This window comes from Tupaia chinensis, unplaced genomic scaffold, assembly GCF_000334495.1.
Source record: "Tupaia chinensis unplaced genomic scaffold, TupChi_1.0 Scaffold148065_1, whole genome shotgun sequence".
Taxonomy (NCBI): domain Eukaryota; kingdom Metazoa; phylum Chordata; class Mammalia; order Scandentia; family Tupaiidae; genus Tupaia; species Tupaia belangeri.
In genome coordinates this window covers 484,386-497,991 of record NW_006207915.1, presented here as the reverse complement: position 1 = coordinate 497,991, position 13,606 = coordinate 484,386, and the positions used below count along the sequence as shown (strand labels likewise).

At 55.8% G+C, this 13,606-nt stretch overlaps 1 protein-coding gene across 1 annotated transcript in view; it reads left to right on the top strand.

Moving 5' to 3' along the window:
• Nucleotides 1–13,606, top strand: part of FYCO1 (FYVE and coiled-coil domain autophagy adaptor 1) — a 71,442-nt gene that overhangs the window by 17,510 nt on the left and 40,326 nt on the right. The window contains exons 4-8 of the mRNA XM_006170127.3: nt 1,388–1,513; nt 5,483–5,589; nt 6,943–7,086; nt 11,268–11,358; nt 12,245–13,555. Of these exons, the coding sequence (XP_006170189.1) occupies nt 1,388–1,513; nt 5,483–5,589; nt 6,943–7,086; nt 11,268–11,358; nt 12,245–13,555 (1,779 nt within the window). The remainder of the gene's footprint in view (nt 1–1,387; nt 1,514–5,482; nt 5,590–6,942; nt 7,087–11,267; nt 11,359–12,244; nt 13,556–13,606) is intronic.

Below are 13,606 nucleotides of genomic sequence, written 5' to 3'. Positions count from 1 at the left end.
TAACCCCGGATCTCCGTGGCAGCCAGTGTAACTCACACCAGCTTAGGTCAAGGAGCATGGATGTAGGGAACTCCGCAGATGTGGAAAAACACACAGCAGAAACAGACAGGAGGAAACAGACCAGTCATTTTAGGGTGGTAGTATTAGTCACTAAATTTTTTCTTTCCTTTTTTGTTTTATTTTTATCTAGATTTCCTAACCACAGATGTCTATCTTGCTTCTGTAGCCAAAAAAAAAAGTACTATACAATGTTACAGAAAGACATGCTCACCTAAGGGGACTTCAAAACGTTGGTGGAAAAATCTGCTGCAAAAAAAATCTTGAAATCGTCTTTAAATGGGGGCCAAACAGCAGTGGGCTTGGAACTCCCCTTGTCCCTTTGTTAGTAATCTGGATTTTCCGTGGACTTGCAAAAGACCACCTCATTTTTTTTTTTTTTCTTTTTAGGTTTTTGCCAGGGCGCACATTTTTTTTTTTTCTTTTTTGGTTTTTGCCAGGGTGCACGTGCACTCTCCGGAGAGAGACAGTGAGAGGGAAAGTGAGAAATCACCCCGCAGGGGGATGGCCACGCTGCACGTAGTCCCTCCCCTTCCATTCTCCTCTAAGGATTTTGGATGCATATGCACATGGTATGATTTTCAAGCCGTGTCCAGGCCTCGAACTGCAGTCGACTATGTGGGAGTCCAGCACCTTAACCACTACACCACCTGCTGGCCCCCCTTCTGCAATTTTGAACACCGTTACTTTATACCACATCCCACAAAAACACACGGCCAATGAGGACCCCGTAGGGGACAGGCCCTGCCTGACATGTTTCTCGTGCCTTTTCAGCCCGTTCTTGGTTTACCCTTCTGAAAAGGTCGGTGAACTCTTCTTTCCTGTGAAGCCCTTCGGGTTTGATATTTGCAGTGATTCAGAGCCGACCCCTACCGACTGGATCGCGTGTGTGTTAGAGCAGCTGAGAGACCTTGGAGTTGAGTAGGGGGACGAGACGGCATTGCATGTCCCTAAGGTGGGACGTAGTCACCCCCCACGGCTTCTCACTCGTGTTTCTTCCTCACATGTCAATAGCACTTTGGGGGTCTTCCCCCAGCTCTGTACACAGAGACCCCTGAAGGGAGCAGCTCTCTGGGCAGCGGTCATTCCCTGTCCCACCAGCTGTGTGACCCCGAGCCCGAGCCAGGTGTTTAACCTCTCATAGCTCGGCTTCCCCATCTGGAGATTGTGGACTCAAAAACACCAACATACCCTGACTGCCAGTCAGCAAAAATCATGCCAGTGAAGGTCTTCCCAGTGCCTGCACCTAAGAAGCTTCGTCGTTACTTGGTGTTTCAATGGGGGACAAGCCGCGGTGGGCTGGAACTCCCCGTGTCCCTTTCTCTGCCAGTTCGATCAGAAGGAGAAGGCCACCCTCCTGGGCAACAAGAAGGACTACTGGGATTACTTCTGCGCATGCCTGGCCAAGGTGAAAGGTGCCAACGACGGGATCCGGTTCGTCAAGTCCATCTCAGAGGTGAGCCGAGCAGACAGCGACCTCGCGCCTGCCTCGCGCATCCCTGGCAGAGACCTTCGCCAGAGACTACCGCGTGAAGGCAGGAGTGGGTATTCAGGTGGCGAAATCATAAGGAAACCCAGGGCAGGTTTACTCAGAGCTGGTGCGGCCTCTACTCAAGGAAGCCGCTCGAGCGAGTGCTCAGTAGCAGAGGACGCCCTCCCCTGCCGAGCCTCAGACCACAACCCACACGTTACCTAATAGGGCGGACCTCGCATTGCAAGGCACGCTCAGCGCGGCGCACCGCCACTGTTTTAAAAAATCACCTTCTGGGAACCAGCAGTTAGCGTAATGGCTATGTGTCGCTGGACTCCCACGTAGTCGACCGCGGTTCACGTCCCGGACCTGGTGGCTTAGAACTCACGCCGGGCACATGTGCGTGCATGCCCAAGATCCCGAGAGGAGAATGGAGGAGAAGGGATTGCGGCGTGACCATCCCCTCTGGCGGGTGATTTCTTGCTTTCTGTCTCTATGTCTCTCTCTGGCGAGCGCACGCGCTCTATAGCGAAAACCTCTCAAAAAAAAAAAATCACCCTCTTGGGTAAAACTCGCAGTGTGTTAGGCTGCCCTCCCTGCAGTCTGCCCAGGGTTTGCAGAGCAGGGTGACGAGGGAAGTCAGGGGCCATTTTTTCAGGTGCTGGTCTGCCAAGTCAGTTCCCACGTTTGCTTCTGAGCCCCTCGAGAGCTGAATGCCACGGCTTTGTCCTTCTGTGAAACTCCAGAGCAGCGTGCACACACGTGCGTGCACACACATACTCTGTGCACACACACAGTCCATATGCACACACTCTCCCTCTCTGCCGCCCCCCAGCCCAGCCCGCTGTATCTCTCCCTCACTCTCGTCAGCCCAGCCCAGCCCTCGGTGCCCGCCCGAGCGCACCTACTGGACGTTCCTATAGCATGACAGTTGGGTGCACTGTCGCCCAGGGCCGGCATCTCCCGCCGTTTGTGTCCTCTGAGAAGACGAGGCCAGTCCTAGCCCTGCAGGGCTTGCTCGGCAGGTCCTAGTGTGTGTGTGTGCTGTGAGAGGGTCTTGTGTGGTTCACCTGGTGGGGTGCTCAGGGCGCCACGGGCAGAGCAGTGCTTTAATCTCAATATACCATAAAGCTGGGGAATGCTTGTTTGTTTGTGTTTAGGTGTTTGCCATAATGCATTGGAGAGAGAGAAACAGAGAGCGGGAAAGTGAGAGCTCCTGTCAGGATGTGGGGTACGCACACAGACCTGGCATGGCTTTTAAACCACTGGGTCCAGGACTCGAACCACAGCCGGTCATGTGGGAGTCCAGTGCCTTAACCACCACACCACCTGCTGGCTCCATAGCCAGAGAGCTTTTTATTGTCACCTGCCTCTGCGTAGATCTGGGAGTGGCTCCCACAGACCCCCTCTGCCACTCCTCAGCCACTACATCAGAGCCACTGAAGTCTTGGACTTTACGACTTTGGACAGCTGAAGTCCAGAAATAAATTTAGTTTAATCCCCAGCTCCAGGGTTATGACCTGCTTGCTAAGATACGCCTACATTTCAGCTCGTTTTCTCTTCTCATAAGGCGGTCAGACCTTTAGACAGTTCAAGGCCTTGGAAACTGACCTCCTAGAAGCAAAAAGCATTCCTTACTTGTGCAAACTTTGTTTTGGGAGCGGATGTAGGTGCAGTTTCCCGTGGGTTTGGTCATTGGTCACTGCTCTTTGGGGCAGCGCTGGCCCGAGCACCCCTTGGCTGGGGAGCCGCCGGATTCTGGTTCATTTACTCTCGGTGCTGTCTGGGCCTTCAAGCGAGAGGGTTAATGTTAATGGGTAAAAAGCATTTGTGGGGCCCCTCCGGCCCTTTAGGGTGGGAGGCAGCCACCTGGGCCCAACAGGGAAGGCTCTGGTTTCCAGAAGTTCAGCATGGGCTCCTTAGGACCAGGCGGCTCACTCACAGCGGCCTGGGTTGGGGCAGAACGGGCTCTGGGCACCCCACAGAGTCCCCGTCCTTTGCTGCTGTTGGGTGGCACCCTACATTGTGTGGGCTGTGGTCAGAGGGTCACGTGATGGAATGAGGTCATGAAAGCAGACGCATGAGCTCAAAAACCAAAACAGAAAGGCCACACGGTGCTTCCATTCGCATTTCAAGGAGTTAGTGTTCCTTTCGCAGGGGGTGTTCACAAAGATCTTTCAAAATAGCCGCATATAAGTCGATTCAGCTAAGGGGCCTGATTACAAATACAGCCTCAAATGCTTGCCATGAAGACAGTGTTGTGTCCTTCAGGCTGTTAAGGTGGCCAGAATGCTAAGTGTTGGAGAAGCTCCTGCCGTTGGGGCTTCCAGAGGTGAGCGTCTTCCTGAACTCCGGGCTGCTTGCAGGAGTGCTTTGCATGCCCCGTCTCCTCACTTGAAGCACCTTTCTTGGTTGTTCTCAGCCACGTGGCTTCCCTGGCTATCGCCACCGAGCACTCTGCCTTCGCCTCACTCATCAGTGGAAAAGGCGTTTGGATGAGTTGTCACCGAGTTCCCCTCCCGGGCATCTGTGAGACCTGCCCTCTGCAGACATGCCATGGCGGTTTCCAGCCAGCTAGGCGGCCAGGCTGCTGTCCCCCAGCCGACCTGGCTGTACCCCGAACTCACAGAGCTCACATGGAAGAAGGTCTTGCAGCTTCTGTGGTCATGAGGTCGCGAGGTCACGCACCTTTTTGTTTTTCAAAGCCACTTCATCTCACGTATCACTTCCTGAGTCAGCGGTGACAAGTAGGAAGCCGTGGGACTCTGCACCCTCGGCGGTGCCCCAGGTGCTCCTGCATCGTCTGCCGGGTACAGTGCGGTGCTCGGGGACTCCCACATGCCTCCTGGCTCCATCCAGGGCAGTGGTTGGTGTGGTCCTAGTACGTGGTGTTGCCCCCACCCCCGGTCTACCCTTGAACCCTTTCTGACCTCTGAAGGGCTGGGGAGGACATTGGTTCTGGCGGTCCCCACTCAGAGCCAGCGCCTGACTGAGCAGGTGCGCTCAGTGGGCGGGGAGGCTTTGAATGCTGCCCTCGAGCTGCGGAGCTAACATGGCAGGAGTATGGATTCTGAGTTCCAACCCATGGCTGCTCCCTTTACCCTGTCTCTGTCACAACAAGCTTCCAGAAACTTCCTTAGAGTCCATGCTTTGGGTGGCAAATCTAAGCCTCCAAACAGTCTCAGCCCCATCTGAATTAGTTTTGTCATCATGGACACTATAGGGAGGTGTTTGAAGACCGGCCTACACGAGGCCACCTCTGTGGGACCAGGCTGCCCAGAGACACCGTGTTTATGCTGCCTGAGCCTCCTCTAAAGGCAGTGAGTGGGCATTTCTGAAAAGAAACAAATCCAACCAGGGAAGTGTTCGCAGATACGTGGATTTCACAGGCACAGAGGCGGGTACACACCCAGCATCCTCCTCACACTGCCCTTTCCCTCTCTTCCACCTTCGGCATGGGCCTCAGCCACACGGTGGGCCTCTCCCCTGCACCTTAAAACTAAGCCTAGACGTTAGCCAAGTGGAGACCCTCCCTTCCTCAGGCGCATCTCTGGTGTGAGAAGCCTTGCATTTACCACTAAGTTTACTCTAAGTATTCCAAATTAAATCCGTTGCATAACAGAGTTCGAACCCAGAGACCGTGGTGGAGCTGGTGGGGGCGCGGAGAGATGTCCCAAACATCTGAGAACTTCTCATTAGTGTGTCTTCCTCCTTGGTGCATTTCCTAGAATCCATAGACTACTCTCAGATGAAGGCTGAGAAGTCAGCCCTCAGGCCTCAGCCTCGAGTGACACTGCCCTCTGCTCCGCGTCCTTCCACGGGCAGGAGTGAAGCCTGAGTAGAGTGGCAGGGAGTGCCATGTCCTGCCCTTGTCCGTGGTGTGCACGCATCCGAGAGGCCGGGCGGTGTTTGGAGTCGGCTGACAGCTGTTCACCTCTGCCATCTGTTTCTCAGCTCCGAACATCCCTGGGGAAAGGGAGAGCATTTATTCGCTACTCTTTGGTGCACCAGAGGTTGGCAGACACCCTGCAGCAGTGCCTCATGAACACCAGAGTGACCAGGTAAGCACACAACGACGCGAGGCGTGGCCCCATCCCAGGCAAGACAGCTGCAGGGGCAGTGGCAGTGTCTGCTGGTGTCACCGCGAGGTGCCTGCAGAGCCCTTCCACACCCGTCTCTCTCCCCACCCCATGTGGGGCAGGTAGCACTGTTTCTGCAGGTGAGTAAGCGAGGCCCAGAGGGGCTAAGCGCCTTTTTCCAGGTCCCACTGATGTGATGCTGTGCTGTAAAACTGGAGCTCAGAGCCGGGCCCCTCACTCCCAATGCCAGGCAGTTTCAGGATGGGGTGGGGTACCTAGCTGGGCAGGGTGTCCTAGCAGCCAGTGCTACAGACTGACAGGCTGCGGTGGCTCAGCTGCGTCACGGGGGGCTCTTGACCCTCTGAGTGTGGACCTCACCTCGTACACTGGGTAAACAGTGGGGTGAGTGGCCAGGACCGGGCGCCCTGGCAGGACCTGGGTGGCCCATGTGGCCGTTCCTTGTGCACTCAGTCAGGAGGGAAGAAGGAAAGAGAGAGGCCGGGCCGAGTGTGTAAGGGTAGTGCAGACGTCAGACTAAGGGCCGACGTCAGGGACCAGCCGAATATTTCTGGGGTATCCCCTTGCCAGCCTTGCCTCTTTTTTCCCCAGAGAATATTCTAGTTAGTAAAATAATTCAATTCTCAAATTTCTAAAAATAGGAGAAAATACATTTTTTCTGTCGCCTTTAAGATAGATTTGCCTAAGAATGCGTTGCTTGTGTCCCTGACAGGCCTGCGAACTGGTGAGAGGGGCGTGCCTGTGCATTTGATTTGAAGGGCATTTCGATCTAGGCGTTTGAAGGCCTTCAGGAGCAGGCCGACCTCGTCACGGCCCGCGGATGTCAGCCAGCAGCTCTCTAAACTCATTGCTGTTACCTTTCAAGTTCTTGTTTCCTATGAAATGAAGCAACCACTCCCGCAAAGTGCAGACACCGTTTCTCAGTAGAGAGTCGGCTCTGGCTTTTAAACTGGCCTCCGGCAGAGGGAAAAGCCGTTCAGAAAGGACCAGAAGGCAAGGTCTCTTTCAGAGGGGAAGTGCTCTTCCCTCACCATTGCCCTCTCCCGGCAAGGCCAATGATGTGAGGTTTCAGGTCTCACACCCTCCCTGAGAGGGGAAGATGGTGAGAGGGAGCTCCCGGGCTGTGGCAGCGGTCCCTTGAAGAGCAGCTCTCTTGAGAGCCCCTGCAGGGAGGCTGCAGTCAGTTTTCGCGTGTGTATGTCTGCACACGAGCGTGCACGTCTGTGCTTGCTTTAGTGACCTGAGTCGGAATCTGTCGAGGCACAGCCTGCCGGGTCGGGGCTCCCCGTGAGGTGGGCACTCTCGTGTTTCCCGCAGTGACTGGTACTACGCAAGAAGCCCCTTTCTGAAGCCGAAGCTGAGCTCCGACATCGTCGGCCACCTCTACGAGCTGACCGAGGTCCAGTTCGACCTGGCATCGAGGGGCTACGACCTGGATGCCGCCTGGCCCACGTTCGCCAGGTACTGCGAAGGGCCTCATACCTGCGGCAGGGGTGAGCCCGGTCTGCTCAGAGCAGCGCGGCCTGCTCAGTAAACGGCAGAGAGCTGTACAGCTTTGCCAGACCGTGGCTAACAACCACATCCGGAGGCTCCCAGCCCGAGCCAGGCTAACTGGCCGGGACTATGAGTCAGTGCACATGCAAAACTCAAGGTTTTGTAACATTTCCAAGGGACTCGTTGGCAGGGGTCAGGGCAAGGGGGCTTTTCCACTTGTGTTCTTACCACGGAGCCCTTCCCGGCAGGAGGGAGGGAGCGAAAGCTGCGCTCCCTGTAAGGGTTATTTTTTTTTTTTTTTTTTTAATGTTTTATTGTTCTATTTATTTATTTTATTTTTTTAAAATTGCATTTAATCACTGTATACTTTACAGCACACAAAATGAATTTTCCTAGTATGAATACTATATATTAGTCCCAAGATATTACTAAACACATTATCATCAAAATTTCCTTTTTTTTAAAGAATTATTTAATTTCATTTATTCATTTATTTATTTTAATTTGACCAGAGAGACACAGAAAAAGAGAGAAAGAGAGAGAGAAATAAAGTGAGAAACAAGCCACAAGGTCCAGGACTTGAACTGTGGTTAGCCCCATGGGAGTGTCCAGCGCCTTAACCACCACACCACCTCCTGCTGCTCCCAACATTTCCACTTTTCTGTCTATTAGATGTTTTGCTTTCTGGGACCAGCAGATGGTGTAATGGTTATGTCGCTGGACTCCCACGTGGTCAACTATGGTTTGAGTCTTGGACCCAGCAGCTTAAAACTCACTGCGGGTGTGCGTGCGTGCCCGAGATCCCGAGAGGAGAGTGGAGGAGAAGGGATTGCGGCGTGACCATCCCCCCTGGGGGGTGATTTCTGGCTTTCTGTCTCTCTGTGTCTCTGGCAAGCGCACGTGCCCTGTAGCAAAAATCTCTCTTAAAAGAAGTTTTACTTTCCTCCTCCCACCTCCATTCCCCCCGCCTGCAGGTTGCTACGTTTCTATTTGTTCTTTTTCGTCTCTTGCGGTCATCAAGCTGGATGTTACACCTCCCTGGCGCCCACACGCCCTCACGCCATCCTCACCTCCTCCAGGAGGGAGGTGCTGGGAACAGGCTCAGGGAGTCCAGGGACCTGCTGCAGTCACACAGCTGGCCGGCCGCGGGGCCGGGGGTCATGCTCCAGTCACACTCAAGTCCAGCATTCTGAATTTCATTCGCTTCCTGTTAATACGGTTTTTAAGGTTTTTATTTTTTTCCTATTTATTAGGATATCCCCCGTATGTAGAGAAAAACACTGAACATGATATGATAACCGCCCACCAACCAGCAGGCTTTCCTAGCTAACATCATGCTGTAATCCCACCATAACCCTTTCACAGCTAGTTGTTTTGAGCTCATTTCAGAATGACAGATAGCTGCAAAGGTTGTGCAGAGTTGTCACCGTCCTCCGCCGTGGTTCCCCGCCATCAATAGCTTTTTGTTTCGCTCTGTTTCATTTTCAGGTTTTTGTCATAGGGTGTGTGTGCTCACTGGAGAGAGGGAAAGTGGAAGTCACCCCCGGGGGATGGCCATGCCACAGCCCCTTCTCCCCCATTCTCCTCCTGGGATTTTGGGCACACACAAGTACCTGGCATGACCTTCAAGCTGCCAGGTCCGGGATTCAAACCGTGCTTGGCCATGTGGGAGTCCCGTGCCATGACCACTACACCACCTGCTGGTCCACCATTATCAATAGTTTGCCATAATTATGCTACCATTCTTTGTCTTTGCGTGTAGGTGTTGGTTTATTTCCTCAGCCCCGTGAGTGAGATGCAGACTTGATTGGATATTTCCCCAAATCAAGGTCCCCCTCTTATATAGCCTCAGAAGTTATGAAGATCAGGAAATGAAACACTGCAGACCCATTAAAGCCCCACCCACTGCCACCCTCCTTCCTCTCCCGGCGGTCATCACGGCTGGCTGTGCGCGCCATCCCCGACGGCTCCGTGTTACTGCGTGTATCTGTAGGCGCTCAGTGTAGCTACAACCAACCCTGGAGCGGCGTGGTTTGGGCACTGCCGCCCTTCAGCCCTCTCTCACGCCCATGCCGTTGAAAACACATGCAACTTTCGACTTCCCAGAGACGTAACTACATTCGGCCTCCTCGGGAATGGGGAGAGTATGGCCCCGCACCCACTGCCCTGCCCCTGCCCGCCCACCTGGGTAGCCTGCTGCCCCAGCCCGGGGAACACAGCAGCCCATGCACAGTCCTACAGCCCATGCACGGTCCTGCAGCTGGGGCGACGCCTTCGCCCCAAGGCCACAGAGCAAGTTCAGAGGTGCCACCCGAGCCCTGGCAACCTTGTAGGGTCTATCCCTCAGACCCAGGAGGCGAGCAGGAGCCCAGCACAGAGGGACCTCTGCCCAAGGCCACCACTAGATCCCCGGGAGTCAGGTTGGCCTGACAGACAGGACTGTTCTGGAATCTGACTGCAGCTTGAGAATTCAGGGCACTGGGTCTGTTTCTTATTTCTTCATTTTTTTGGGGAAAAAATGTTTTTAAAAAGTGGTCAATTTAGGACCAGCAGATGGCATAGTGTACTTCCATATGACCGGCCGCAGTTTGAATCCCAGAGCCTGTGGCTTGAGACTTGCGCTGGGCATGTGTGCGTGCGTGCCCAAGATCCTGAGAAAACGGAGGAGAAGGGATTGTGGCATGGCCAATCCCCCTGGGGTGTGATTTCTCACTTTCCCTCTCACCATCTCTCTCTCTCCCCCGTCTCCCAGTGAGCCCATGCGCCCCAAAGCAAAACCTTTTACCAAAAAAAAAAAAAAGTGATCCGTTTGGTGGTAGGTGAGGAAGAACCCACACGGAGGAGGCCCTGTGTAGTCAGACCCTCGTGGTCCAGGGGTGCGGCGTATGTAGTTTTTTTGGTATGTTTTTTAAATTTTTTCATTGGCTCATGAGCTAGCTGTCTGTAAATAGCTTGTCTTTTTCTCATTCCACATTGTTTCTGAGATTTTCATCGGTCGGTGCACAGTAGGTTTGTCAAACCCCAGCCCACAGGGCCGCATGGAACAGTTTGGCCCGATGACATAGGCCTATGGCCGCCTTCATTCTGCAGTGGCAGCTGAGGCGTCGCGACAGAGTACGCAGCCCACACACCCCAAAATATTTCCTGTCGGCCCTTTATAAAAAAGGGGTGCCAGCCCCGACGTGACATGTGTTACGGCTGTAGAGTTTTGTGGGGAATCAGGCCCAGCTTGTCTGTTTCCCAGTGATGCCGTCCGGCCGGTCCCACTCTTGCCTGTCCGCCAAGAGCGCCCCCAGCCTCCTTGCACGACTGCGTGAGTGTGTTCAGGGTGAACACCGACGGCGGCAGGTGCTGGGTTGTGAAAACCAGCAGGTTTAAGCCCACGTTAACTTCAGGTTTAGGCGATGATTCGGGCGAAGGAAAATGTGTTTAGTGAGCAGCGAGTTACCATGCAAGCCCGAGCGTTTCCGGGCTGCCGCTGCACAGCAGAGCTTCCTGTGGGAGGAGGTGTCCAGTGTCTGTCTGCCCAGTGCTGCGTGTTCAGTGCACTGGAGGCAGGCTGCCCCGCCGCAGTACGTGTGTGACGTGGAGCACGGCCCGGGCCCTGCGCACGGCGTGACTCTCAGTTACCCCAGTGACCGCCACTCGTTCCTCGCTGGGGGACAGATTGTGGCAGACACCCAAAGCTCAAGGACAGCTGATATAAAAACTGGGCAAGATGTGTCCACTGAATCCTCTTAGCTGGTGGAGGGAAGCCACGGCGGTCAGCCCGTCGCCGTGGAGTCTGTCCCAGAGCATCACGCCCTGCGCACGGCGTGACTCTCAGTTACCCCAGTGACCGCCACTCGTTCCTCGCTGGGGGACAGATTGTGGCAGACACCCAAAGCTCAAGGACAGCTGATATAAAAACTGGGCAAGATGTGTCCACTGAATCCTCTTAGCTGGTGGAGGGAAGCCACGGCGGTCAGCCCGTCGCCGTGGAGTCTGTCCCAGAGCATCACGTTGTGGGAGTCACTGGGCTTTACTGTCTGGGACGGCACTGGTCCCCCCCCCCCCCCGCCTGATTGCCTGGAGACCACGGAGGCCCCCGTGCACGCGCGAGCATGTTTCCTGCACTCAAGGCTAACGCGTCTATTCTGGGCCCACAGGAGGACACTGGCCCCAGGCTCCTCCGCCTCCCTCTGGAAGCCGCCCAGCCGCAGCTCCAGCATGAGCAGTCTGGTGAGCAGCTACCTGCAGGTACGCCTGGGCCGGAGCCCCCGCGGTGTTGCCCAGGGTGGCCGTGGCGCTGGCAGCTAGGGGCAGGGTTCTCAGTTGCCAGCTCTCCAATCTGGAGTCTAGGTTTATATAACAGGGTAGGACTTTTAAATTAAACTCTTTCACAAGATTGTAAAGTCTCCGGTCATCAGAAAAGTCATGACACACTTTTGCATAGTAAAACGTAGAAAAGCACGCCTTGACTTTTCCAGTGACGCAGTATCTTAAAAGGAGTGTGGCCCCGTGGTTAAAAGGGACAAAGTCAAATGCCGTGCTTGTCACCTTCCGACTGTGACCGACGGCAGTAAAGGTGCTCAGGCTTCAGCTCTCTCATCCGTGAGAAGGCGGTAATAAAAGCCATCCCAGCTCGTAAACGAGGGCGTGCGTGCACGGTGCTTGAGGGCGGGACCTCGGTGTGCAGGGAGCTGGCACACTTGTAGACGTGTGAGGGTGTCACCGCTGCGTGTCGTCTACTGGATATCAATCGGCAGTAACAAACATTTTACAAACGAGAACAAGGAGCATGAAGAGGGAATCAGCGGATCTCCTGCCCGTTTGTGGCTTAGTGCCAAGCGTCGGGATGGGACAGTGGCGAGCAGTAGCTTAGGTATGACTGCCTCGATCCGAGCACCAGCTCCACGAGGCTCGAGCCGAAGGAGACTGGGGAGCTCACGTGCGGGGCCCCTGGCTTTGGCCTCGTGGCAGACATGGTCAGCAGAGGGTTTTAGGCGTTCGAATAGCTTTTAGCCTGGCCTTAAGTCAGGTCTTTCCCGTGTTTGTGCCTCCGCTCCCGCTGTATTCTAAAGGTTTTCCAAGTAGCCACAGAGCTGCACCCCAAAGCCACTGGTGTTGATGCTTCCCTCCACAGACTCAGGACGTGGCCTCCAGCTACGACCTGAACAGTCCCCTAAACAATGAGGGGCTGGAGGGCTTCGACGAGATGCGGCTGGAGCTGGACCAGCTGGAGGTGCGGGAGAAGCAGCTGCAGGAGCGCGTGCAGCAGCTGGACAGGGAGAACCAGGAGCTGAGGGCGGCCGTCAGCCTGCAGGGCCAGCAGCTGCAGCTGGAGAGGGAGCGGGGGCGCGCCGCGGTGGAGGACAGCGAGCGCCTCGCCCGCACGGTGGCCGAGCTCCAGAAGCAGTGGGATGTCACCCAAGCCACCCAGAGCACCCTGAAGGAGCTGCAGGTGTGTCTGCAGGCCCTGGAGCTGGGGGCAGCAGAGAAGCAGGAGGACTGCCATTCGACTCTGCGGCGTCTGGAGGCCATGCTGCAGCCCCTGGCGCAGGAGCTCAAGTCTGCACAGGACTCTGCTGGCAGGAAGGACCAGCACGTAGCCAGTGCCCCGGGTGGGCTGGCCGTGGCTGAGCAGAGGGCGGACATGGCTCAGGACACACAGGGGCAGCAAGGGTCCATCCCCAGTGACTCGGCCCTGGAGATACAGGAGCTGAGGGAGAAGCTCCGAGCCCTGGAAGGGGAGAGCAGCAAGGTCCAGGAGCTCCACAGGCAGCAGAGCGCCCAGCTGGAGCAGCTGGCCAGGGAGCTGCAGCTGAAGGAGGAGGCCCGGGCCAGCCTGGAGAGCCTGGTGAAGGAGGTGGCCCCACTCCGCGAGGAGCTGTCTGGAAAGGGACAGGAGGCAGCCCTTCTCCGACGACAGCTGCAGGAGGCACTGGCTCACATGGGCTCACTGGAGGAGGAGCTGGCAGAGGTGAGGCAGAAGGAACAGCGGCAGCGGGAGGAGAAGGTGCTCCTGGAGCAGGAAGCCCGGTCCCTGACCTGGCAGCTGCAGCACCTGGAGACAAAGCTGTCACAGGTGAGCCAGCATGTGGGTGACCTGGAGGAGCAGAAGAAGCAGCTCATCCAGGACAGAGACCGCCTTGCCCAGAAGGTGGGGGCACTGGAGCAGCTTGCTGGGCAGCCGGGTGCAGAGCTGCCTGCGGTGGGCGAGAGGAGTGAGGCCCCGGCCCCCTTGGACTCCGCCCTGCCACAGTCTTATGAGAAGCCAGAGGAGGAGCAGCAGGCCCTGCAGGAGGGACAGGTGGACAGTACTAAGGCTCCCGGGGGCGACCAGGAGGAGGAGCTGCGGCAGGCCAACAGGGAGCTGGAGAAGGAGCTGCAGAACGTGGTGGGGCGCAACCAGCTCCTGGAGGGCAAGCTGCAGGCACTGCAGGCTGACTACCAGGCACTGCAGCAGCGGGAGGCCTCCATCCGGGGCTCGCCTGCCCCTCTAGAG